The sequence below is a fragment of the Notolabrus celidotus genome, chromosome 3 (assembly GCF_009762535.1).
Source record: "Notolabrus celidotus isolate fNotCel1 chromosome 3, fNotCel1.pri, whole genome shotgun sequence".
Classification (NCBI taxonomy): Eukaryota; Metazoa; Chordata; class Actinopteri; order Labriformes; family Labridae; genus Notolabrus; species Notolabrus celidotus.
This window is the reverse complement of record NC_048274.1, coordinates 10,531,195-10,558,649: the sequence shown is the minus strand read 5'-3', so window position 1 is coordinate 10,558,649 and position 27,455 is coordinate 10,531,195. Positions and strand designations below refer to the sequence as shown.

At 39.2% G+C, this 27,455-nt stretch overlaps 1 protein-coding gene across 1 annotated transcript; it reads left to right on the top strand.

The window, feature by feature from the left end:
- Positions 1-1,727: 1,727 nt before the first annotated feature.
- Positions 1,728-26,825, top strand: strc1 (stereocilin 1). Its single transcript, XM_034679583.1, has 29 exons — positions 1,728-1,799; positions 3,509-4,210; positions 4,306-4,330; positions 4,928-6,290; positions 7,164-7,991; positions 8,698-8,763; positions 9,560-9,670; positions 9,790-9,944; positions 11,545-11,731; positions 13,961-14,076; positions 14,406-14,535; positions 14,633-14,815; positions 15,351-15,389; positions 15,489-15,659; positions 15,931-16,071; positions 17,399-17,460; positions 17,561-17,696; positions 17,795-17,883; positions 18,288-18,423; positions 18,526-18,722; positions 19,661-19,751; positions 19,998-20,169; positions 20,337-20,512; positions 20,681-20,836; positions 22,239-22,381; positions 22,497-22,645; positions 22,835-22,932; positions 23,096-23,246; positions 26,001-26,825. The coding sequence occupies exons 1-29, from the start codon at positions 1,742-1,744 to the stop codon at positions 26,108-26,110; spliced, it is 6,141 nt and encodes a 2,046-aa protein (XP_034535474.1). The 5' UTR covers positions 1,728-1,741; the 3' UTR covers positions 26,111-26,825.
- The last annotated feature ends 630 nt before the right edge of the window (positions 26,826-27,455 follow it).

Below are 27,455 nucleotides of genomic sequence, written 5' to 3'. Positions count from 1 at the left end.
ACACTTGAAGTCTCTCCCTGAACTGATGTTTATTCAAGGACTACCAACAGCAGCTTTAAGTATTTAATTTGGACAAAACAGAAAGTTATAAAAGATAATTCATCTTTGTTTAACTTTCTCCATTAGTATTTCAGAATAAAAATTAAAGCTGCTGTTGGTAATCGCAGAGTAAACATCTGTTCATAGAGAGGGAATACGAATGTCAACACTATCCTCCCCAACCACATTTCCTGGAGATTAGCTATGATTGGTCCGTCATAACGGGAACAAGGGGAATAATAACATTGCTTGATACAAAGGCATTTGAAATCGCAGAGATTTCGCAATAGTCTCAAATTACTCCACTTACCGATGAGTACCAATGGGCATAATGACCTTTTTAACAAACTTAACGTTTTTTTGCACTTTGAGTTTTCGCCTCACTGCCTTGTTGTCGTGACATTAAAATCAGACTCTTTACGGGTTAAATGAAGACATTATCGAACACACAGATATCCATTCCTCTGTCATGGACGTGTGTAATATGAATGTCTTGAAAGAAGTCTTTAGTTGCAGCTGCAGAGTCGGGATAAAAAGTATACTATATAAGTATATAAGTAATATATAAGTGACAGACTTCTTCACCCGCGGTGTCTCATGGAGAGATACCACAGGTCTTTTCTTCCTGCAGTGGTCAGACTCTATAACCAATAATGTATATATATATGTGTGTATGTGTGTGTATATATATATATATATATACTGTATGTGTGTATGTGTGTGTAAGATATGCTAATTTTTCACCTCTTTAATTTTAATTTTAATTGCTAATAACTTTTTAATAATTGTTACTTTATAGGCTCTTGTTTGCTTTATATATTTCTTTTGCACTGTCTACTTTGTTACTGTGACACTTAAATTTCCCCGTTGTGGGACGAGTGAAGGGCTCTCTTATCTCTTAATTATCTAGATTAGATCATTCTTTGTGTTGTGAATCCAGTTTAGAGAAGTCATTGTGTGAGATGTTACACTGCAGCTCTAAAATTATGTTATTGAGACTTTAAAAAGCAGCATTCCTTCATTTCAGGTTATTTTCAGGTGAGGTGTTAAATTCATGCTTTTTAAAAATTAAAGATAATGTTTGATTTAATCTTTTAATTTGGCCAAGTTTGGAAGTAAATTGATAAATGTGTGCTGTTTTTTAAAGGTTATTGGTTGAATGAATTCCTCTGTCCAGTCTGATTAAACCCCCTCTCAGCTCTATCAGGCGCTATAATAAGGTGTGTAGTGTTTGCAGCAGATGTCGTGTAAATCCTCCTGCAGTCTGTCTGCTGTCTTCTGGCTCCTGGTGCGGGACTCGGGTTTCACGCTCAGGAGTTAATCAACACACTCCGTCAATAATTCAGCAGCGACGGTCGGGCTTGTTGCCGAAATCCCTTCTGCGTTTCACAGCCCTCATTTCGCACCTACTTTTTCCCCTTTACCGCTGTCCTTAATTACGCTGCTGCAGACCAGGTGTAGAGTTCCTGCAGGTGGAGCGCAGTGACGTAAGAGGGATCATCACCCCCCAACCTGCTGGGCAAAGATGGAGCTTGAAGGATGGACGTGAAGACGGACTCTGTTCAGTTCACAGTTATGAAGCCTGTTCTCGGTCCGGTTCTCCTGCCTCAGCTGAACATCTTTACTACATCAAAAGGATAAAAACAAAGAGGATTTGTTATTTTTATTTTATTATCTGGAGGTTTAACTTGCTCGGATTTAAATGAAGACACTTAAAATGCAGTCGACAGCAGCTCTAAGCATCATGTGCATCATATTTGGTAAGTATGAAGTCTGACATAATTTATTAGCAAAAAAAAAACAATGTAGTACTACATACATTTTACAATTAATATGTTAAGTTTGAAGAGAAAACTATGGGGTGCCGTTTGTAAAGTTGTGCACACTGAAAATAACAGCAACATTTCTCCAAATTTAGCTCCAAACGTCATAAAAATGTAGAGTGCATTTTTAAAAGTCACTTTTTTTTAATCACATTTAGAGGAATTTTTGTAATCTTCTTCACATTTAATTTTGTTGTGAAAAATAAATTAAGTTAAAATAATTGTTAGATTTAACATTTAGATTTAGATTTAGATTTAACATTTAGATTTAGATTTAAGATGTATATTTAGATTTAATATTTAGATTAACATTTAACATTTATATTTAAGATTTAGATTTAATATTTATACTTACATTTAACATTTAGATTTACATTTAACATTTATATTTAGATTGAGCAATTATTTTAACTTAGTATATTTTTCACAACAAAATTAAATGTGAAGAAGATCACAAATATTCCTCTAAATGTGATAAAAAATGTGACTTTTAAAAATGCACTCTACATTTTGATGACGTTTTGGAGCTAAATTTTGAGAAATGTTGCTCTTATTTTTAGTGTGCACAACTTTACAAACAGTGTCCCATAGAAAACTCAACATAACTCCAGCTTTATTAATAGAGCATGTCAGGGGTGATTCTAGGATCAGATGTTTAGATCTGCAGAGCACTCAGAGAGCTGCCCGGCCGGGCAAGATACATTTCAGTTTTGTACGTTTTAATGCAATTTCATTCCCACATTTGTGAAAGAAAAGTCTAACACTTTTTGGGAAAGTCTGTGACTAAACCATCAAATCTGATAAAAGTTATTTAAATGCTGAGCCACAGCAAAAGATACATGGATTTGAATCATAAAAGAAACATATGGTAAGCCTAGTTTCTGTGGAAATACAACTCATGTTGATACAGCAACTCCTCAACATATACATAAACAGTATGTATGTTTCTGGAGTAAACTAGTCCCCTATAGTGAGTACATAAAATACCAAAAGTTGACATTGGAGTTATTTTTTGGACTTTCATTTGAAATGCAATGCACAACATGTAAAACACATTAACATAAATTTACTTTTTCAATGTTTTTCTCTGCATTTTTCCTTCTTGTCTGTATTATATCATTTGATAAGTTTTGGGTGCCACTATTCTCTGTTTGTTTTCTTACCTGGTTCTTCCTGATGCTGCTGTATTTTTGTTGTTAAGATATTACATTTCAACCAAGTACTGTATGGGTTTGAAACTTTTCTAGCTTGTTAAAAAGGACATACAGTAAAAATAAAAATAAAAACTCTCAAATTTTAGGGGTGCTGTGACTAAATATAGGGTTGCTTCAGCACCCCCAAAAATGGGCTAGAAACGCCTATGGAGCATTTTTAAAACAACCGGGGTTGACCAAAGTGCTGTACAGATTAAAAAGCAGCACAGATGACAAACATAACATAAAATACAATACTAAAATACATAAACACAGTGCAAATATATAATACAATAAGATAGAATAAAATAAATTAAAATTTGATTAAAATTATGCCACATGACATTCTTGTTTTAAGACTTAATGCTTCAGGTGCTCCTTTGTGCAAAACTCTATTAGAATTTTTAATAGTAAATAGCCTGTTTCATTTGTTGTTTGTTTTATTTATTACAGGGATCTTATGTGATGCCAAACAAGTGTTCTCACAACCCAAATTGATCCAAAGAAAGACTGACAAGACTCCTGATGACGTGGCCTCCAACATAAAGGAAGATATCCAGAAAGTCATTGATGAAATCCACGCTCTGTCTGCTGAAAGCACAATCACACGCAGCTTCAGCTCCTCATACTCAGTCGGAGGTTTGGACTTGAATGCATATTACCGTGCCGTGAGTGACTTGTACGCTGTCTTTCAACCTCTGCTGAGAGACAGATTTATAGACGACCTTCCCAAAACCTTCGTGTGTATTCTGTCCGGCAGACAGGATTGCGGCCTGGAGGCAGAGCTAACAAAGACAGTGTCTCTGGAGTTAGGAAAACCGCTGCTGAACCTTGTGTCGTCTCTGCGCTCAGAGACCTGCACCCCTCTGAATCATGATGGAGGATCACCCAGCTTCTTTAATGCTTACCTCCGGGTCGGGGACTCTTCATCAGCAGGATTAGATGGTTTTCAGAACATGTTGATTAATATACTGCATAGTTTCCCGCTCTCTGAGAATTTGATGGGTGCTGTGAAAGGGATCGCAGATGCAGCTGTGACTTATGTGTCAGGCTTCATGGCAACTTTACTCCAAGCACCTATGGACTATATCAGAATAGCTCTGCAGTTTGGTATCAGGATACCGTCTTTAGAAGGGAAAGAGACCTGTGATCAAGGTAAAACCATCATCTTTTATAAACATATGAGTATAGTTCCATATACATATGCATTACAAATTCTTTACTCTACGTTTTGTTTTCTTGTTTTGCAGGAGATCTCAAGCAGCTCATTATGTGGTAAGTCATCAGTGATATATCAATCAATCTTTATTTGTATAGTACCAAATCCCAACAAATGTGATCTGAAGACTCTTTCCAAACAGAGCAGGTCTAGACCATACTCTATGTTCTATTATTAACAAAGACCCAACATCCAGACAGGATAAGATACAGTCCCACCTTACAGACAGGACTCAGTCTGATCTCAACTTAATCCACCATGAGCAGAGCACTTTGCAGCATTTAGCAAGTTACAGTGGCAAGGACAAACTTCCTTTAACAGGCAGAAACCTCCAGCAGGACCAGACTCATGTTAGACACACATCTGCTGAGACCTTGTTCAAGAGATGAAGACAGAGAGAGGATAGAGGTGAGACAGATAGTAGTAGTTGTAGCAGCTGGAGTCTGGCCCGTCCACAGCAGCAGACCGTCTATGACTCAGAGGAACCTACAAGACAAGGGAGCTCAGGGTCTCTAAAAAGGTCTATAGTTAGTACCTTTAATGGGACAGGGAGAGAGAGGGGGAGAGACAGGATCCCAGTGTGTCAGTTCCCCCTGCAGTCTAAGCCTATAGCAGCATAACTGAGAGCTGGTCTTTTTACTGTGTCCTTTTAGGGGAATTAACAACAATGTGAGCTGGTCCTTTGGTGCCTCCATCATTGACATCTTCCTGGATATCTTCCTGGCTCCTGATCAGCCTTTGTGTCCAGGACCAGAATGCACAAATCCTTCTAGTGTCCCTTTCCAGCGCAGTACCTCCAAGGCAAAGGACGACACAGATATCCACCACGACATCCTGCTAAAGTGTGATCGCCACAATCTGGCCAGGCTCAATGAAACACTGTGTGCCGACATCCTCACAGGCTCCAGGGTGGCATCCTCAACATCTGTGCCCATCTTCTGCCGGGAACTGAGCGCTCTCAGTGCTGACCAGATAGAGCAGGTGTGGAGCAACATGTGTTATGTAATTCAAGCATTGATGTCACTGCTCCTTAGCAGGTCATCTGACTGCACACAGCCTCCGCCTGCATTCACCCCTCCCTCTGAGACTGCCCCCCCTCCTCAGGCTGCACCTCCTCGAATAGCCAGAGAAGCCTTCAACCTCAAACTGCTGGCCTGTAACTACAACAGCTGGTTAGAAAACGAGGTGGTGGACGCCGTGCTTGTGTCGCTGTGCAGTGATAACGAACGTGAGGAGTTTGTGAAGCAGGTGTGTGACAATGCTCTGCTGATGAGGAAACTGCTGACAGACCAGATGAACAGCTGGCTGTATGGGTACTGTGCTAACTCCTCTGCAGACTCAGGGTACCTGGTGAGTCAGTTCTGTGTCTATGAGCAGTGGATGGAGCAGCCTTCGGTCCCTGTGACCCCGCCCTTACTGGAGTTCTGCATGATTTTGGATGGTGTCCGACTCACTGCACTCACCTGTGAGCACACTGGGTTCTTCATGCTGATATTCTCCAACCCTGAAAATGGACGGTTCATGCCTAACTGCACCGCCATGCCCTTTCGGCCACCTTTCCCTGATGTGGATTCATTGATGTCAGAGTCCTGCCGTTACTCAGAGTGGCATGATCTGACACAAATTACCATAGATGTTTTGTCAGAGTGCATCAGTTTAGATCACATTGGTTTCACCGAAGAAGTTTGCTCTAACAAAACTTTTCTAAACAGCCTCCTGCTCAATGAGGAAAACGCCTGGCTTGAGGATCACTGCGTCGCTTCTCTAAATGCGGTACCTCCTGAGCCGACTCAGCCCTTCAGCATCGCCAGCTGGTGTGACTACCACACGTGGGAGAACCGACATGTTGACGACTCTGTGATTGGCATCTGTTGGCAGCACGATCAGCTGGCTTTCCAGAAGAATGTCTGCTGCATAGCGTCATTGTTTAAGAAGCTGTTAGAAAACCCTCAGAACGAATGGCTGAAGTCTGTCTGCGAAGACAAGGAAATGGAAGACATTGCTGTGCAGCCACAGGTTAGTCACTTTCTGTAACAGCAAGAGCAAACGTGCTCAAAGGACTTCCAAAAATTATGAAGATTCGAAATCCAAACGAATGCAAAAAGAGATATGTGCTGTGCAAAAAAAAATAACACTAAATACCAAAATACATGCACAGATAGCAACCACTGTAAATATTATTTTAATGCAAAGTCAAAGACAAACAATCACGACACATGCAAAAAAAGGTACGGGGTGCTAAGTCCACAAAAAATAGACGTCACTGCTTAACCCAACTTTTTTTATATATAGCACCTTTCATGCATACAGGCATGCAGGCCAAAGTGCTTCACAAAAGAACAGAGAGACAGAAAACAATAGAGATGGGTAAAATAATAGAAGACATAATTATAGAAAAATATTTTCAAAATAAAAAAAATCAATACAGTAAAATTAGTAAAATAAGTAAGATTAGAAAGCAAAATTAAAAATCAGTTGTTGTTAAAAAGTTAAGATAAATTAAATACATAAATAAATAAATAAATAAATAAAGGTCTTGCTCTCAATGGGTTTTCATGTGGTTTAGTAAAGGTAAAAATTTAGAATTAAATAAGTACATCAAAATAAGATGAATAAATGTGCTTTAAAACATTTTTTATAATAATGCAGTCCAGTACTAAAAATAAATGACTCCAAATTAAAAGCCTGATTAAAAAGGTAATTCTCAGGTCACTAGAGCACAGTGTCTATTTTCTGTCATATTTCTTTTGCATTTGTTTTTGAATTTGCAGCAAGTTTCTCCTCATGGAACTCTTAGCAATATGTTCTTGTCAATCCTTTGTGCAAAAAATATGAAATGTTGTGCCAAATTATTTTATTCTAATGTGGGACTGATAATCTGTTCTTTAGGTGTGCAAGTATTCAGAGTGGACCCGCCCCATCATCGTTGACATGACCGAGCTCGCTCTCTGTTCTGAGAGCGACCCACGTAACTTCACCTATAAAGTCTGCTCCAATGAAACAGTCCTCAAGAACCTACTGGCCAATGAGGACAACACCTGGTTACTACAGCACTGTGCCAATCATACAGACTCAGGGGTCCCTCCTGGTGGAGACGGGAGTCAGGGAGGAGGCCTGCCTGGATTCAACCCTGCAGGGCAGTGCCTGTACTCCAGCTGGAGCCTTTCTCTTCCTGACGTAGCTCTGCTCACCCTCTGCTGGGAGCACGATCAGACCAACTTCATCTCCTCTATCTGCCCTGATGCTGGGCTTCTCTTCCTGCTCTCCCAGGAGCCTTCCAGCAGCTGGGTGAGCAGCATGTGTACCACCTACACCAACTACACAACCAACAACAACAACAACAACAGCTCCAGTCCAGAGCCTGACCTCTGTCTTGCCAGAGACCTGGTGAGTCGGTTCAACTGGAGCTGCTCAGTTGACCTCACCTCTGCATGCCAGCCGGGGGCCAGCCAGAATATGGCCCTACAGATGATGGTGCGCTGCTGGGTGGAGAGTCTGAGGTCCAGGGTGGGGGATCTGCTGGCTCCACCTGTGGCCACAGTGTTGGAGCAGGCAGTCAGCACCACCGTAGTGTTCCTGTTGGCTCTGGAGGAGGTCCAGAACAGCTCTCTGCATGTCACAGAGAACATAAGACTGAGTGTGTTGGCATCTGTGGTTCGCTTTCTAGAGACGGAAAACAACTTTGACAAAAAGGGAGTCTTGCTGCAGTGCTTTGGGGTAAGTTCTCAGATCCTTTAACACAACTGCATTTACAACTTACCTGTTAGTGTTATACTAATAAGTCTTGTTGTTGTTACTGATGCGTTAATTTGTGAGAAGCAATTGACGTTGGACAAGGATTTGCAAATCAAGAGATAGATATTCAAACTCTTTGTATTGCATTGTGTATGTTTTGTACAAGCACATACTTTTACTCAGGTACAAGTTGTGGAGATGTCGAGTAAATGTACCCCGATACTTTCCTCCATTCCTACTTCATATTTTTCACACTTCTTGTTCTTGATGAGTGAGCAGAATTGTGCTCTGGATAACTCGGTTTCATCCTGCTCTTGCAAACCTACCTGTGGGAAAAATCAGTCTAATATTCTGAAATCCTCCTTCATCTTTTATTCATAAAGGCTCAATCTGTTTCTGCGAAGAACTGTTCATCGACTTCACCGTTTTTCCAATTATTCATCCAGATCAGTTACTATTAGTGTCATTGCATGGAAGCGGACCTGCAGAGTAGGACCCACTCACCGCTGGTGTACAGTTACACTCCTGTCATCGATAGTGACATAATGAATCTCCTCTGCAAGGTGTAATCTCTACAGGCTTACACTTGATTTAACAATCACAGTATTGTGGCCTCTCACAGATCATATGATACCATTAGGACCTGTGTAAACGCTGCTAAATCCCTGTGTGTGTTTCCTTTTTGTAGAGAGTGTTAACCAGCTTGATGCAGACAGCAAGAGACGTGACCAGCGTTGAATCCTCTGTCATTAAGGTGAGTTATACCAAACCATTAAAAAAACATACTGGATAGATTTTCTTGAAGTATTTTTAAGACACTTATGTTCCCCAGAGCTTGAATCTTATCGACTCTGTTGGTCTTATGATTACCCAACATCAAGACAGGATCAGATCCAGTCCCATCTTACAGACAGGACTCAGTCTGATCTCATCTTAATCCACCATGAGCAGAGCACTTTGCAGCATTTAGCAAGTTACAGTGGCAAGGACAAACTTCCTTTAACAGGCAGAAACCTCCAGCAGGACCAGACTCATGTTAGACTACAGCAGAGATCCAGAACAACCTACGAGACAAGGGAGCTCAGGGATTCCAGAAAGGTCTATGGTTAGTAACTTTAATGGGACAGGAAGCGTTAAAGTAAGTGATAGGCGCAGACAGAGGAGAGGGATAGGATCCCACCGTGTAAGTTCCCCAGGAGTCTTAGACTATATCAGCAAAACTAAAAGCTTGGTCCGAGCCTGAGCCAGCTCTTACTATAAGCTTTTTTCAAAAAGGAACGTTTGAAGCCTACTCTTAAAAGTAGAGAGGGTGTCTGCCTCCTGGACCCTGACTGGTAGATGATTCCAAAGGAGAGGTTCCTGATAGCTGAAGGCTCGACCTCCCATACTATTTAAGGTTAAGGTTAAGGAACATCTTTTAACAACAGTAAAATTATTGAAATGCAGGTGACTACACAGATCATGCCCCTAAGGATGAACCAAAATTCTTTCACAACTTTCATTTCCTGTTTTTCATTATAACTTATATTTCTCATTCTTTATGTATCCAGGAGTTCTTCAGTATACCACTGAACAGACTGAGGTCAGTGCTGAGTACAGCTCACAGTACCACCGTCAGACTGATCCTCCAGTATTATAGCAGAAACAAGGATACCCTGCAGGTGAATAAAACCCATACCGATCACATCGACCAAACGTTTCCTGATTCTTGATATTCATTAGATATTATGAAATAATGATATTCTGTTCATGCAGAATTTGTATTTTTTCTTTTTTCCAGTTACCTGATGGATACCTGTCCACCATGGTGTCAGTACTGTTCCAGACACACCTGGTAAAAGATGGTAGTCTGTTCTCTGAGCTGGCTCCTCTGCTGGCTGCAGCTACACCTGCTGACATCCAAGCTTTGCCTCCACTGCAGAACAACATCAACGTGTAAGTGACGGTGTCAGCTCGTCATTTTATAGACTTCATTTTCATTGTTATTACACTACCGGTCAAAAGTTTGGACACACCTTCTCATTCAATAGTTTTTATTTATTTTAATTATTTTCAACATTGTAGATTAATACTGAAGACATCAAAAATATGAAATAATCTGGTTTGGCCATAATATGGATTACAGCAGTAGTCAAATAGGGCTATCCATTGTGTACTAACCCTACCTCTGAACAACACAACTGATGGTCTCAAACACATTAAGAAGGCAAGTCATTCTACAAATGAACTCTTGACAAGGCTCATGTTAATTAGAAACCATTCCAGGAGATCACTTCATGAAGCAGACTGAGAGAATACCAAGAGTGTGCAAAGCTGTCATGAAGGAAAAAGGGGGCTACTTTACAGAATCTAAAATATAAAACATATTCTGGTTTGTTAAACACTTTTTTTGTTAATTAAATAATTTCACTTATATTCTGATGTCTTCAGTATAATCTAGTGTTTCAAATAATTAAATAAATACAATCCCTGGAATGAGAAGGTGTTTCCAAACGTTTCACTGGTAGTGTATATTCATATTGTTGATGATAGTGTGGTATTGATCCCAACCACACAATTTGTTCGCCCTTTTTGACAGCTTATTATTGATAATTGATTCCTGCATTTCGAAGCCTCTATGGTCTAATCTGTGATGCTGCTTAAATTCATTGTGAGCTGATTTAGTTTAAATTAGTTATTCTTCTGTAGCAGGGCTTTCCTTCATGCAGATTCCTTATCTGGTCTTGACAAACTGTGTGATTTGTTTGATAAAGTGTTCTGTAAATTCAAGTTAGAAATAATAATTCATGTTTAGGGGTTCCTTTAACATAGCAGTCACTTCAAAGATGTCAAAAAGATCACCCCTAAAGCTGGTAGAACTGCACCCAGTACCAAATATCTATCACAGCCTTTCACAATCAAAGTGATTACCACTTATTTCTAAGTACTGTATCTGTGGAGCTTTAAGTAAACTCCATGATTTATTTATATTTGTCACAATAGTGCTGTTTCCTTACCTGTAAATGCTGTGCTTCTATCTGGACAAAGCACAGGTGTAAGACGTGTGAGAAGTGGTGTGTCATTGCACCCTGAGGTATCAGAAGCATGCATTATACATAGAAAGTAAAAGAAACTGGTTCCCGTACTAGATTACATTCTTGCGGGGGCTGACGAGGCGTGTAGGTATTTTCCGCCTGCTAAAAAATTAGTCGTTAAATATAGAACAGAGCAACAAAAAAGTCTTGACTCTGTTACATAACTACAGCTCTGTTTTTGTCTTCTGCTTATGAGAGATGTTCATGTCAAATTTGATAATCTCTGCTGAACAGTGAGCACATAATCACTGCAACACTCATCTGAAAAGCCTGACACAGGACAGGGGATTACATCTTTGGTTATATTCCAAATAATTGACAGCAAAACTGTAACTGTTTTTCAATGCCAACTTAACTCCTCATCTTTTGATATACATGTACATATGATTCGGTGATTCAGCACCCCTCATTCACTGAAAAGGTTGAATAAATCTTTAATAGTTGCATTTTATTTTCTGTAGAAGAGAGACCATCAACAGGAACTTGGAGCACATGACCCCGGAGCAGAGACGAGCTTTTGGTTTGTGGTACAGCAAAGTTATGTCCCCCTCCGACATCACTAAAGGTCAACAGTCACTCATCAGGGACACCGGAAACCTGATCGCTTACCTGCCCTTCCACAACTTCCAACACCTCTCACCTGCTCAGGTAACAGCCCTCTGAGCTCCGACACCTGGCTGGGCAACCTGAGATGCCCAGCGTCTTTCAGTGCGGTTAGCCTCCGGGCACAGCACAGCTACCTGTCACCCACTGGTGAAAAAGCACAGACAGCCTCTTCTCTCGCTGTCAGCACCATCCTGTATCATGTGCTGGTAGCTAACGTTCAATAAGTAAAGACAGGAACTCATGACTTATGTATGATCATAAGATAAAAGCCACCTGAGCCATTAACTCTCAACCCTGGATTCTTCCAGGGAATGTTGGGTAATTCGCTCATTTGCCGCTTTTATTGCAAGTTTAGAAATATATTATATACAGTCTAGTTTTTGTGTGGATTAGATAAACAAGATGTAACATCAATCAATCAAGATTTATTTATAGAACACCTTTCTTACAAATTAAATGCAATTCAAAGTGTTTTACGGCGATTGAAAAAAATAATATACATATATATATATATATATATATATATAGTGACTAAATATTAAACAGAAATGGATTTAGAAGTAGAGACCAATGCACACAATGGCAATAAAATGTATAGAAATAAACAATAAAGGGAAATATTTAAGAAATAAGTAAATAAAATAAAACCAAACAGTTGAGAAAATAAAAAAAGGTAAATATTAAAGTCTCAGATAAATAAAATAGCAATAACAATTAGTATTTGTATAGATTAAAAATAAATAAAACAATAGAATATTAAAATAAATATAAAGTGACATTGAAATGCTAAATTATATGAAGTTGTTAAAAAAACCTACACAAAAGCCAGACCGCACAGACACGTTTTTAGGTTACATCCAAAAGTCTCAATATCTCCAGCTCCGCTCAGATCCTCCTGCAGGCTTTTCCATCATCTCGGAGCGTCGTGGCTGAAACCAGCGTCACTGAGAGTTTCTCTTCTGCTCTGAGGAACAGCTAAAAGAGAGGAGCCGGAGGATCTGAGGGGCCTTCCTGTTTCAAACACTTTCTGATGCGAGGCCATGCAGCGCCTTAAGAACTAGTAAAAGAGTTTTAAAATCAACATGAAAAGAAATTGGCAGCGAGTGTAAAGACTTTAAAATAGGCGTAAGGTGTGCTGTTCTTCTTGTCTTTGTTAAAACTTGTGCTGTTGCATTCTGAATTAATTGCACTTGGTTTATTGTTTACCAGTGAGGAGAGCATTGCAGTAGTCTCGCCTGCAAGTTATAAAAGCGTGCATTAGTCTTTCTGTGTTGCTCAGAGAGAGAAACAACAGAAACATGTACACTTGTCAGCTCTAAAGGTGCTTGAACAAATATTTGTTACCTTTGGACAAAACAAGGCTAGCTGTTCCCCTCCTTTGTGGTGCTTTAACTATGCTAAACTAAGCTACAAGGGCTAGTTCCATATATAAAGTGTGGATTAATAGGGTAACTATTAATTATTTTGTGGAACGCAGTCATTTATAGAAAGTATTCCTGTTCCTGGAAAGAATACAGTGCAGCATTTTTGTGATGTGAGGACAGGTTAGTGATCTCTTTTCTTACACTTTGTGATCGCTTGTTAGACTCTGTCATTTTTGGAATTGCTGTGTTTAATTAATGTAATAAATGTTTAAGGAAGTATTTAACATCACTGAGTTATAATCATATAACAATAACTTTTATATACATAGTACCTTTAAAAACAAGTGTTTACAAAGTGCTTTGACAAACAAGGCACGGCAGAATTCAGGAGGATGACGGAATAAATCTTTAACAGGCAGGAGGAGTTCAGAAAATCCTAACAATGCAGAAAACATAGTACAAAGCAAAAGGTTTAGAAGAATGAATACATTAAACAATAAAGAGATGAAAGAGTAGACAAATAAATTATTAATATAGAGGGTTTTAAAAAAAAAAAGCATTAAATGTCCATAAAAAGGTTTTAAGAAGAAGACGACATCACATCAGAGAAAGTAGAATAAGAAAGATTAAGAACATTAAAATTATCAATTAAAAAAACAAATAATTAAGCCATAAATAATCTAATAATAAAATTCCAATTCATGTGTAAAATGACATAAATAAAATAAGCAATACAAAGGAAATAATAAAACAATAAATAATTAAATAACTAAATTCAAATTAATAAGTTAAATAAAAGAAAAATATGTTAATATAAATAAAAAGCAATTACAAAGGTGAAATCACAAAAAAGCCAGTCTGTAATAGGTGTCACTGACTCTGATTGTAACTTTCTGTTTCTTTGTAGCTGTTGGACGGTCTGGACGTGCTGCAGAGAAACACGCTCACTCCTTTGAAGCAGAAATGCATCTCTCACAGCCTCATGAGCAACTACAGGAACCTGACTGCTCAGGATTTCACCAGGTGGGAGATGACAGTCAGACATCTCTGTGTGTGTAAACTGTTTTCAGGACTCTGACTCCACATTCATATATGTTTCTCTGTGGGGACTGCTATTAGTTGATATTACAAACATGTGTTGTGCATGAGTTATGTTGATGATTTTCTGATTTTGCAGACATATTTAAGAAGAAATTTCAACCATAAGAATATAAGGTATAAGGTAGCATAAATAAATGTACTAGCTTACTAGAATTCATATGTTAAATGATCTGCATACTGACCTTTCCTTCCATGTAATACATGTCTAGCTGTTTATCATGCTGTGATTAAAACAGTGTTTGTATTTGCAGGTTAGGTAATCTGTCCTGCCAGGCAGACCCAGAGGACCTCCTTGTGTACAAAGACACTGAGGTCTTCAGCATCATCCAGGACATCGTTCTGAACTGCACACGTGAGGGACTGAGTCTGCCCAGTCAGCTGGTAGGCACAAAAAACTCCACTTTCATCCAACTGTTAAATTTAAGGTGAGTATCTAATATATGAGCTGTCCTGTGTTTGTTGTGAACCCTCCATCCAGGTCTCCAGTTTGTTACTGAACAGCACAGAACTAAAGAACCCGTCCTTGCTGAGCTCCGATCGACTCGCAGAGCTCGCACATCTCCTGCCCTCGCTTGGTGTTCCCTTTCTGCAGGGTCTCACACAGTCCCAGCTGCAACCCGTTCTACCAGCCCTCAGCTCGATTTCATTCAGCCCTGCACAGGTAGAGGAGTGCACTCAGCCTGTGATGCACATTTAATGTTTTAGGAATCATCCTTTTATTTTACATTCAACATTAACAGTGTGTTAACTAATGAGCTGATCCGTTTGTGTAAACCAAACTTCAGGTGTCATTGAGTAGAGAGATTAGTTAATCCCTTTCGCTAGACTCTGTTTGTTACACATGGTTGGTTTGCTGGCAGCTGGTGGGGCTTGTAGCCCTGAGGAACAGCTGACAGGCAAGTCAGTCTTCAGCACACTGATCCCTGAGGTGAGATAGCTCATGAGGTAAAGACCTGAGCTTAACTTTACTCTCAGCTATCATCTGAGCTGAAGCCTTTTACTTTCATTGCAGCTCCACAGCTGTTGTCTGGCTTTGTTTGTCACTGTGAGCCTTGAGAGGTATCTGTATTCAAACCTATAGAAAGTTTGGCAGGTCCATTACTTCAGGCATTATGAAAGGCATTTCAGTATTTCAAAATTACCACTTAAAAAGGAATGTATTATAATTGATTTGCTGTTTTCCTGTATTTTTTCAGGCTTCCATCATCATAGACAAGCTGTCAACAAGTAATGCAGTAAGTTGTTGTTAAAACATATTACAGTGTTAATTTAATTTAGAAATGTCCTCCGTGTTTTCACGACTTGAGCCCCAGATCTTCCTCCCCTCTGAACAGCTGACCTCAACAGATCAGCTGCAGCGGATCGGCTCCCTCATCGTGGGTCTTAGGACTGAGGCATTGTTGACCATCACCTCTGACAGGCTGCTGTCATCTCTGCCTGCCATGATGCTATACACACCGGACCTCAGCCCACCGCAAGCTAATGCTCTTGCCACCAAGCTCTGGGTACAACACAAACTCACCAACAGCGAGGAGGCACATAGAGATTTGCATGAAGATTCTGAATATTCAAATTCTGTTAATCTAAATATTTTCAGTTTCTTTGACAAAATTGGAAAGAAAATTGAAGGAAATGTACAAAATTCTACAATCAACATAAAAGAAACATTGTAATATGATAGTTCCTGCTACATTGAATACTGGTGTCTGTACAAAATGCATTTAAAAGAATGAGCCCTCTCTTGTTCACAGTGATGCTTTCTTCCTTTTTGAGCAGGGCTTCCCTGAGGTGGTGGGCTGGTTGGACATCGTCAAGCCGTTGCTCTACTGCACTCCTCTGCTCAGCATTCTACCCAGGACCCATCTGCTTGTAGACAAAATCCCCACTGTGTCCACAAAGTCATGGAACACACAGCAGGTATCAAACAGCGTGTCATATACCAACATGTATTTGTTAACATGGGGCAGCTAAATTGTGTTTGTTAAAGAATCAACATGTCTTTCTGCTTTTGAGAACACGTATGTTGCTATAAAATGTGGTGAAGTTTTTAAAATGTATCAATCTTTATTTACATAGCACCGAATCACAACAAATGTTTGTGAAGAGTCTCTCCAAACAGAGCAGGTCAGAGAATGTTCTATTATTAACAAAGACCCAACATCAAGACAGGATAAGATCCAGTCCCATTTTACAGACAGGACTCAGTCTGATCTCATCTTAATCCACCATGAGCAGAGCACTTTGCAGCATTTAGCAAGTTACAGTGGCAAGGACAAACTTCCTTTAACAGGCAGAAACCTCCAGCAGAACCAGACTCAAGTTAGACACACATCTGCTGAGACCGAGTTGGAGAGAGGGATAGAGGGAGATGAAGAGAGAGAGAGAGATGATCGTGGTGAGACAGATAGTAGTAGATGTAGAAGGGGGAGTCTGGCACGTCCACGGCAGCAGGCCGACTACGACTCAGAGGAACCTACGAGACAAGGGAGCTCAGGGACTCCAGATAGAGCTATGGTTAGTAACTTTAATGGGACTTAAAGTACATGACAGGCAAATAAAGGAGACCCCAGTGTGTCACTTCCCCTGCAGTCTAAGCTTATAGCAGCATAACTAAGAGCTGCTCCAAGCCTGATCCAGCTCTAACTATAAGCGTTATAAAAAATGAAAGTTTGAAGCCTGCTCTTAAAAGTAGAGAGGGTGTCTGCCTCCCGGACTCTGACTGGTAGATGATTCCAAGGAGAGGTGCCTGATAGCTGAAAGTTTGACCTCCCATACTATTTTTAGAGTCTCTAGGTACGATGAGCAGACCTGCATGTTGGGAGTGTAGTGTTCTAGATGGGTAATACGGCACTGTGAACTCTTTAATATACAAAGGTGAAGCAGAAGAGACACAGATATGGATGCTGATCAAAAGAGACAAAAGTGAAAGAAAATGCCCACAAACATACAAACAGGCTTCATGGTTTGTACTTTGTGTTATGATCTCTTTGTGCTTCCTCTAATTAGAAATGCTTCCTCAGGTTGTCATGATAAGGTGTGTATGACGGTATCTTGATAAGCTGTTAAATTATTAAGTGAAGAAGCAAAAGCAACGCTTCATCATCACTGACACTATGAATGGACTTCTAACAGAGAAACAAACCCTCTCATCATATCAGATTGCTCTTTTCTATGCACAGACTGTGAAAGAAAGCGACACAGAACTAGACTGTAATAATAAAAAGCATTAACATCTTCTCCTCAGGCCAAAGCTATTGCCACAGAGATGTTTGATACTAGACCAGAACTCATCAGCCTAGATCTTCAGTAAGTACGAATTCTCTGCCTTTTTTAAAAATCTTTAATATATTTTTCTGTCTGTGTGTTTTATACAAACGTTTTGACACTCATCTCTCTGTATAACCAGGAATCTAGGAACAGTTGGTCAGGGTGTGAGCTGTAAGGTCTTACAGGAACGTTTTCGGTTGGATTCATCCCCCTCTGCTGTGAGAAGAATCCTGTTCCTCCTCAGACAGCAGCCCAGTCCTCTTCACACAGCACTGGTACACTTGGTTTGACTGATCCTTGTACTGTCTTTATTCTTGTGATGAATTTGGTTATCTATATACCTTTTGTCATTTGTTATTGATCCTCTGGACAGAAAAGGTGTGTGATCGAGGAGCTGTACCACTTTGAGTTCTTCTCTGAGCTGCTGCAAGATCTGGGAGCTGAGATCGCTCTCTCCATGCCGTGAGTGCTCATTTCCTTGTAATGAAAATGCTAACACTTTAATATTGGGGTGATTTAAGTCAATCTCTAATTAATCAGTCCATTAAATATGCAAATCCTCTACATTATTATCATATATATATATACAAATCGGCAGGGAAATGGCCATCTTACTATGAAAAAATAAGAATTAGATATTAGAAACTTTGAGGATTTGCCTTTGACATGTTTTCTTGTGAGGATTTTTTCACAAAGACGAAAGGTGAGTGATGCATTTGACAGTTATAAGACAGCAGTATGAGATTGTTTGGTAGGAAACAACACTTATGCAGCTGCAGGCCAAGATCAGCAAAGAGATAAGATGTACGTCTTTGTTCACAGATTCTGTAAAGAGTTTTTTCTCATGTCGTCTCTCTCGCTCGCAGGGTGAGCACCATTAAGAAGTTTCCTACAGATATGTTGGACACCCTGAGGAGGATGATCATTAACGACCCTCTTCACTTCCTCATGCTGTCGAGAACCAAACAGGAGCTGCTGGTAGACAAAATGGTTCAGAGGAAGGTCAGTAGAACTAGTTTAATGAAGCTTAATGAAACTCTGAGTCGATAGATTGTTTGTCATTCTTGCAGCTTGACCAGTATTTTGTGGACTCTTTCTCTGCAGGGCATGTACACAGGGTTTTTTACTGAGGAGGAGTTTCGTTCTTTGGGCATCATGGCGACGTTTGTGGTGGATGAAGTTTTCATTCAGCTGGACCGCAGCTTCTTCACTGAGAGTCTGGATTCCCTCCAGGAGCTCTGCTACAGCAGCAGCAAGATGGACATTGTGGCTCGCATCCTGCAAGATCCTGCAGCCTTTGGGTAACAAACGTCTCAGTTTAAAGTTTTCAATGTTAGAGGCAAGGAAATCAAAAAGGTTGTTCTGCGTTGTTGAACAAAGTATTATACAGTAACACAAAATATGAGTATCAAAAAGGTAAATTAAAATGTAAAATGCAAAAGAACAATCCCCAAAATGCGGTGTAAAAACATTCAAAGACTGTGTTTTGTGTTATTTGAGGCAAACAACTCACCGCATGAAATCTTCTTTGTAAGAATTTACAATTTAAGTTTTATTTGGAACAGTTTCAAAAAGTGAGTTCTTTATTTTATTCATTTTTATGGAAGCATGTTGCATTCACATGAGAAAAAAAATCTGCTCTGTTTTTCTGATTTATGGACATACCGCATAATGTTTAATCCAGTTTCATTTACTTTGGGTTTGAGACATTGGGAGATACTCGTGTCTGTAAGTAACATGGAGGGTATTATTAGTTTGTCAGCTTTGCTCAGCACCTGAGGACTTTTCAGTTGTTTGGACGTAAGGCCTGTTCTGATCTGCTCCATGTTGCAGCATTTCTCCAGGATCAGCTGATCAAATATGTCATGCTTCAGGGATATAAGACGATGCATCTGTAATATTCACAGTTCCAGATAAGCTCCACAGTCATTGGTTTTGTACAGTATGTTAGCCGGTGCATCTGAAATGCATTCAAGCTGGCTACGTGGTGACTCAAGAGACAATCAGATAATTGCTGAAAATACTGGATCCTCACGGAGTGCAACTGAGGCTCCGGTTAGCTCGTTAATTCAGAAAAACAGGGCAGTGTTTTGTTTTTTTTTGTCATGTGAATGCAATACACTTTTGTACATTTTCAGGTGGGGGTCATGTATGATATCAAAACATGGTCAAAAATGTACAGGAAAGGTTTCATAAAACTGTTGAAAGAGCATGACGTTGTTTTCTTCTGTTTCCTCAGTCCAGTCAAAAACTGGAATAAAACCACAATTAATCAGGTGGACCGCTTCCTCTTCTTCCTGCCTGAGGCTACACTGCAGGAGATTTCTCTGGTGAGTCCACGTCTGCGTTTTCACAGATTCATCTGATGTCCAGAATTCCACACTGAGGTGTTTGGATTGTTACTCGATCTCATGGCTGGTTAGGCCAACAAAGGCTGTAAATAAACCCTCAGGTGTCACATCGCCTGCAGGTGTCAGGATCAGGTGGTGAAGTTCCCGTCTCTCCTGCAAAGTAAACCATCAGTGTATGTGTGTGTGTTTGTTTGTATGTGTGTGCGTGTTTGTGTGTTGCTTCAGGCACTAATGACTGTGGGGGGTATAGAGAAGCTGTTCATGAGCCAGCATCAGTGGGAACGCAGCGGTGTGGGGATCCACTGTTTGGATGAGATCGAGAGGAGGAAAGTTTTTGAGAGGCAGCAGTTTGTTCTTCAGTTTTTCCTGGGCTTCCTCAAAATAAATCCTTTATCACGTGAGCATCCGTTGGTTTATAAAATCTCTGACTTATTAACCCTTTAGTGACTTTGAAGTGTAAAAATTAAATGCTAAACATCAATTTGTGGTTGAAAGGAAAGCTTTTCCCTGGTAGTAGTTCACAGAATCTCATGATCTGATTTTTGTGTCCGCATCCCTCACCAGCGGCTCCAATGGTTCCTACCTGTGAGATCCTGCACACAACAGCTCCCTCTGTCTGGACCTCCAGCAGTCTAACTAGCATGTCTCCATCAGCCTTCTCCAACTGTCTGGAGCTGATAGGTCAGGACCCGTTTCTCGCATCCTACCAGCGCAGCCAGGTGCTGAAGAGAGTCAAACAGGTGAGAGTCATCTGAAGCCCAAGTAACCACCTCTATGAAGTGAGGGATTCAAGTCTGGAAAGGGGACTTCTTCCTCTGTAGTCCTGGTTCCATCCTGTATTTCTACTCTATCTTCACATGGTTCTTGTGGCGTGACTCGATGCAACATGTGTGTGTGTGTCCGCACAGATATACGGTCCAGTTTCCACCTTCTCCCAGTCTGTGATCGCTCAGCTGGGTGGGACAGCGACTGAGCTCTCCATGGAAGAGCTGAGCAGCCTCAGACTGACTGAGCGAAGGAGCATTGCTGCTATGGGTGCTCTCAGTACCTGGAACAACAGACAGGTAGCTGCTTTGGTTGAAGCTGTTTATCTATTATTGGAATTTAGGACTAGATCTGACATTTTAAAGCTTTTTGTTTACATCACACCATATTGGCGCGAATATAAGACGACCCTGATCTACATTAAAGTGCCGGGGCGCCGTTTGTAAAGCTGTGCACACTAAAAATATAAATATTATCCATTAAGAGTTTCCACAATGTGCAGAATCAGTACTGACTGACTATGGTTGGGATATCTGTATCAATTTATGAAGCTATTACTTTAGTACTTCAGCTGGGCGGCAGTGTGAATTTGAATATTAGCTAAATATTTAGGATCACAGAGCAATATTTGACATTTATATCTATCAATCAATCAATCTTTATAGCGCCAAATCACAACAAACGTTATCTCAAGACATTTGTATTTAACATTTTACATTATATTTAACATTTATATTCAACGTTGAACATTAATGTTTATATTTAATATTACTGTAACATTTATTCATATTTAAAAATGTATATCTAACATTATATTTAACATTTATATTAATATTAAACATTTATATTTAACATTGAACATTGATGTTTATATTTAACATTAAATGTAACATTTATATTTAACATTCATACCAATATTAAACATTTATATTTAATGTTTATATTTAACGTTTCTACCAATATTTAACGTTGAACATTTATGTTTATATTTAACATTATATTTATAATTTATACCAATATTTAACATTTATATTTAACATTGAACATATATATTTAACATTCATATTTAACAATTATATTTACATTTAGCATTTAGATTTAACAGTGATTTTGTCTTAAATGTATTTGTCTTGACAAAAATAAATGTGAAAAAGAAATATGGCAGTAAATGTGATTTAAAAAAAGTGACTTAAAAATTCACAACGTTTTAAGACATTTTGGAGCTGAATGTGGAAAAATGTTGCTGTTATTTTTAGTGTGCACAACTTTACAAAAGGCAGCCCATAGGTTTATAGCTGCTTAGTGAGACCTACATAAAGTTAAATTTCCCAATTCAGTCATATGAGAGAGGAACCTTTAAGACTTTTGGCAAGTGGCAAATGAGTATCATTTATTGGTATCCATCATTCTTCCAGGAGACCAATAGTTGGAAGCAAACCTCTTTATTTATCCTTTGTCCGTCCTTGTTAGGGTTATACCTTTCAGTATTACTCAATGTGATTTAAAGGCATTACATACAAGAGCTTTAAAAGAGCCATGAAGTTAAATCAACCTCTCACTAAATAATAAAACCATCATGAGTAGGGAATTTTGCAAGGCTGTTGTATCAGACTGTGTTAAACCAGACCACACCTACACTCATGAGTAATGGGTGTATGATGAAAACTCATGTCTGGATCATAACTCTTGTTTCTGTCCCAGCTGGCTGTACTGTTTACCATCATCTTGAACTCCACAAAGCAAAGTCCCAGCCAGCTTGACTCCAGTACTCTGGTGGCTATGGGACACATCGTCTGTGGAGCTAAAACCACAGAGATCAATCTGTTCAATGCTGTAGAGTTCAGGTGGGCAGATGTAACTATTTCATGTGCACATTCTGTCTGATTGTTTGACTTTGCACTGTGATAATAAGTTGTCCTCCCTCCTTCTCGGTGCTGTGTCTCTCCCTGCTGGCTGCAGTAAGGCGGTGCTCTGGCTGGGTCAGCTGAGGTTAGCATGCTCTGAGGAGCAGCTGCTGGCGTTTGTCGGGCTGCTGAGTCACAGCCTCGCTTTTGGACCCATGAGTCAATGGGGAACTGATGTGTTCATTGAGATAGGAGTTCTTGCAGGTAGCAGTTTCTATTATGTCACATGTCGCAATGAAATAAAAAAAAGTCAGTCCAGCATGTATGGATCTGTCAAATCCCATATGTGCTCACAACTGTAAATGACACTCCCTCATTTTTGGATTTCTGGATGTATTTTTGGCTCAGTTTGTCCTTCTTCACTCTTTTATTCTCATTCTGAACTTTTCACAGCGGGTCTCCCGGACATGGCCATGTCAGCCCTGGTGAAAGAGCAAATTGAAGGAATCAAACCTGTGGCTATCTCATTGATACCTGCTGAAAAGTTTGCTGTAAGTTAAGCATTCAAATGACAACATTTTCAATTCACATTCACAATCATTACAGTCTATCACCAGGGTTCAAAATGTGTTCATCTTTGCGCATATTGGTTTATTCATTTATTCTCTTTAACTCTGTGTCCCTTTATTTTCCTGTTACTTTCATCTCTTGAAGGTGGTGTTCAACCAGAGACACATCAGCATGTTCTTTTATGAGCAGGCATCTGCTGTGACCAAGGAGCAGCTGTCTGCCATGTCAGATGTTCAGAGGACAGCTCTTGCTCTGGTGCTGACACCCTGGGAGGCACGACCTGTGGACTTCAGAGGTGAAGCACTAAAATCTTTGTCACTCTTGTTGTCTCTTGTTGTATTCTGGTAATGGGTGTCATGACCAGGCTCACAAGGTTACAACAGAAAGACAGACACCACCGTGTGAAAAGTTCAAACTAAGCTTTATTTAAACAAACAAAATTGCCAAATTAAATATTTAAAGTATGAGGTGTGGACATCAGTAAAGTCAGGGTTGTGTGATGTACACGAGTAAAGGATGTACTGTATATGTGTGTAGATGTTTTAGGAGGCAATCAAAACAAAAGGTAAGCTTAAGTTAGCATCATTAAATCAAACTGTAGAGTGCCTGTGTGGAGGAGGAACGAGAGTGATTACTGCAGTAAACATTAACACCAGAGTCACTGCCGATCAGAGACACACCCCTGAGCTGAGGGGTATCACTTAAGATAAAGGTGTCAATTTTGATTTGATTTGATTTCATACGTCAAGAAAAAAACGCCAATCCAACAAATCATCTGCATAAAAATTAAGACACATGAAAAGGACGCCTCAGATAAGCTTCCAAAAGCATTTGGTCGGGGGCCCAATATAAAACAAATAATAACAAGTAAAACACATCACACAAATGAGACGGCAAACAACACAATCATCTCTAAAACTTACATTAGTCCAACATCAATTCCATGGCATGGAGTTTATATCACCGTAAAACACCTACAGATCCAAAAAGAAAATGTTAGATCAGGCGCCTTCGGGCTAAAAATCCGTTCAAGCCTGAGCACACACAGTGACCGGAGCAAACAGAAACAACAGGTAATCACCTTCCAGCTGTCTATATACCAGCAGCATGTGATTTACAAATACATAGGTTCAATTCAGAAACATGAAACAAGGAGAAAAGTCAGGAGAATACCCCGATGGACATGAGTACGCACAGAAACACCAGTTAATCATATAATGATAACAACTGCTTCTTAAAGGTTGAAAACAAATGGGATATTTTTGTGTTGTCATCAAGCTCATTCCCTAACTGTGTTCCTCTGCATCACATTCATACATTACTTTTAACTGTCATTGCACAAGCACAAGCACTGAACAACGCAATGCAGTTTAGCATCTTAACAGAAGAGCAAAACGAGTATTGATAGAAAAAACAGACAAATACAGAATGTGTAGTATTTAAAAAGTAAGTCATCATCTACACATTTTAACATTACATACACAAATGCATCTACTTCTATATTTGCATACACAGTACATGCATATATTTGTACATTAATACACACATACACATGTACTAAATACAGAGAGGTGAGTATGAATATGCTATGAGACAGATATAAATATATAGGAGCAGAAGCATGATTTTGTATGCTAACCAAATATCTCTGACACAGATTTTAGTTCACCTGGTGACATGAGCAAATGTCTCTTAAAGCTCTTACCGTAATGTAAACAATACGTTACATGTTGATATCCAAAGTGCTTTATCTTTTAAGCAACTATATTGTTGAGGAATGATGCATGGAAATCACTCAAGACTTTGGTTTATTTTTTCAAAGATGAAACACTTCAAGAATCAAGAATCAAGAAAGCTTTATCGCCAAGTGAGCTCACACACACAAGAAATTTGATGTGGTGATTGGTACTTATCAACAAGACAGTACGGACAATAAATATAGAAACCTAAATATAAAGACTCTAAGTAAATTTACTATCTGTACAAAGAAGTATAAAAGTACTATTTAAAGACATAAATAATCGGCCTAAGCCAGAGTGCACATTTAGCAGATGAATTTAATGATAAATTAGGTTATGGATTAAATTACAATATTTCACATGGTTATTGAGGTATTGCACCAGAAATCAGAGTATTGCAAATGTATGTGATATTCCACAGCAGTCTTTAGTGATTAGTGACTTATGGTTTTGTTTTTTGTTTTGTTTTTTCTCTGAAATCATCCAGAACGTATATTTTCTTCTGTCAAAATCTTGTTTGCGTACTACGGAGCCCCTAAAGTGACATGTGCAGAATTTTTTTTTTGGAAAGTATCTCGTGCGCACCAGATACTTTCTCGTGCGCACCAGATACTTTCTCGTGCGCACCAAATACTTTCTCGTGCGCACCAGATACTTTCTCGTGTGCACCAGATACTTTCTCGTGCGCATGAGATACTTTCCAAAAAAAAAATTCTGCACATGTCACTTTAGGGGCTCCGTAGTGTTCTTTATGGTTCAGCAGGATATTCAAAAATCAAGATAAATTATAATGCAGACAAACATCTTTGAATTTTCTCATATAATTGTCACATTTTAACAATATGCTGGTGGCATGATGTGTACCTGTAGAGAAGATAGATAATAAGATAAATGGAAAAAATCACAATAATGTTGGGTGATTATTGGCACTTAAGGCTACATTTTACACAAACACTTTTCCTGTTTGTATTTTCATTTGAATTCATTCTATTTACACAAAACGCGGTCAGAGTAGTGAGTGTTGTGAAATTTGGAAGCACTATAAGGATACAATCTGGGCATTGTTATTGCCTTGGTGTCTGATGGATCCCTAAGTTTGTAGGAGCTTTATTTCACAGCAGTCTTTGGATACTAAACCTGATCATGTTTGTGAACCACATTTAGATGAGCTTCCTGTCTTCCCTGGTCACAGCAGTTGTGAGGCAGAATGAAACAGCTAATGGTTGAGTTTTGTGTTATGATATCTAAAGACTGATGGATCATACTTTGCACGGCTCTACATTTGTGATGGTTTCACTGTGTCTCTGTAGGGAAGTCACTGGGGTTGGCTCTGAGCCACAGTCCTCTGTGTCTCATTTCGGGACTGCTGATTCTGCTGATCATCCTGCCGTGCCCTGTCCTGATCTGCCCGGCAACATGACCCTGCTCACCCCTGCTGGATCAGGAGGCATCATCTAAATAACTAAGCTCACATTTATCTGTGCAATACCAAGAAGCACTTCATGATGTCTATATACTGTATTTAATAAGATTGTAATTTATTTTGTGCAGCTATCACTTTGAAACATCAACATTCAGCACTGAAGAAGCAAAATGAACAGCACATAAAGAAAAGCAAAGACCCATCTATCTATCTATCTATCTATCTATCTATCTATCTATCTATCTATCTATCTATCTATCTATCTATCTATCTATCTATCTATCTATCTATCTATCTATCTATCTATCTATCTATCTATCTATCTATCTGTCTGTTCGTCTGTATGTCTTAAAACTGTACAAACCTGTCCTACTCCCATATATCCTCCTCAGGGATGTGACGCCATACCCACAAAGGCAACCAAATATCATTATTAAAAAGCTTTTATGAGAAATATACAAAGTTATATGTCTCTATTCAAAGTTATATATTTTCTTGAAATGACACTATTTTTGAAAAATGAAATTCTCTAAATGTTTGCTATATTTATATTTATGTTTTGAGTTTGAATTATAAGATAAAAGGTACAAACTGCTCATAAAGACCTGATTATATTACTATTGGTCATCTGCAGCCTATTTTTGCTGTGCGTTTTGTATTGTTGTGCACACTTTTTGGTGTAATAAATATAATCCTATGTTACTAAATTGAACCACTCTGCAGCTGACTGTCTTTTTTATTTTCGTTTTCAGCGCAGTTAAATCATTCTTTATTATTATATCTTAACATTTATCACAAAATGGGAGTATGTGTCAACATCTAGCTCAAATTGTAAAGTGCACACAAAGCTGTCTAAGTTGTATTGTTCTTGCATCCATGGTGTTGTGTTATATGTGCCTCTGTATGGGTAGAGGTGTACAAAATGATTTGGATTGGCTGAGGTAATTTTGGCTATGCAGCAGGGGCAAATCAAGGGTGTGGAAAGGGGGCCTTATGCCCCACTTGAAATCTGATTTGCCACCCCAAAATGCTTTGAACTGTGCTGCAGCAGGCTTTCTTTGCATTTCAATGAAGCAGATTTGTTTTTTTTGTGTTTTTTAAAGTTATATTTGGGGCTTTTACACCTTTATTGATAGAGGAGAGGACAGTGGATAGTGTAGGAAGCCGGGAGAGAGAGGGGGACCGACATGCAGGGAGGGGGCTGCAGGCTGGAATCGAACCAGGCCTGCCCACTATCTGGGCATGCAACTTAACCATTAGGCAAAATCCGTGCCCGTAGAGTTGTTTTAAAAAATTGAAAGTCGATACAAGGATTTTAAAACTTGTTAATTTTGATTAAACT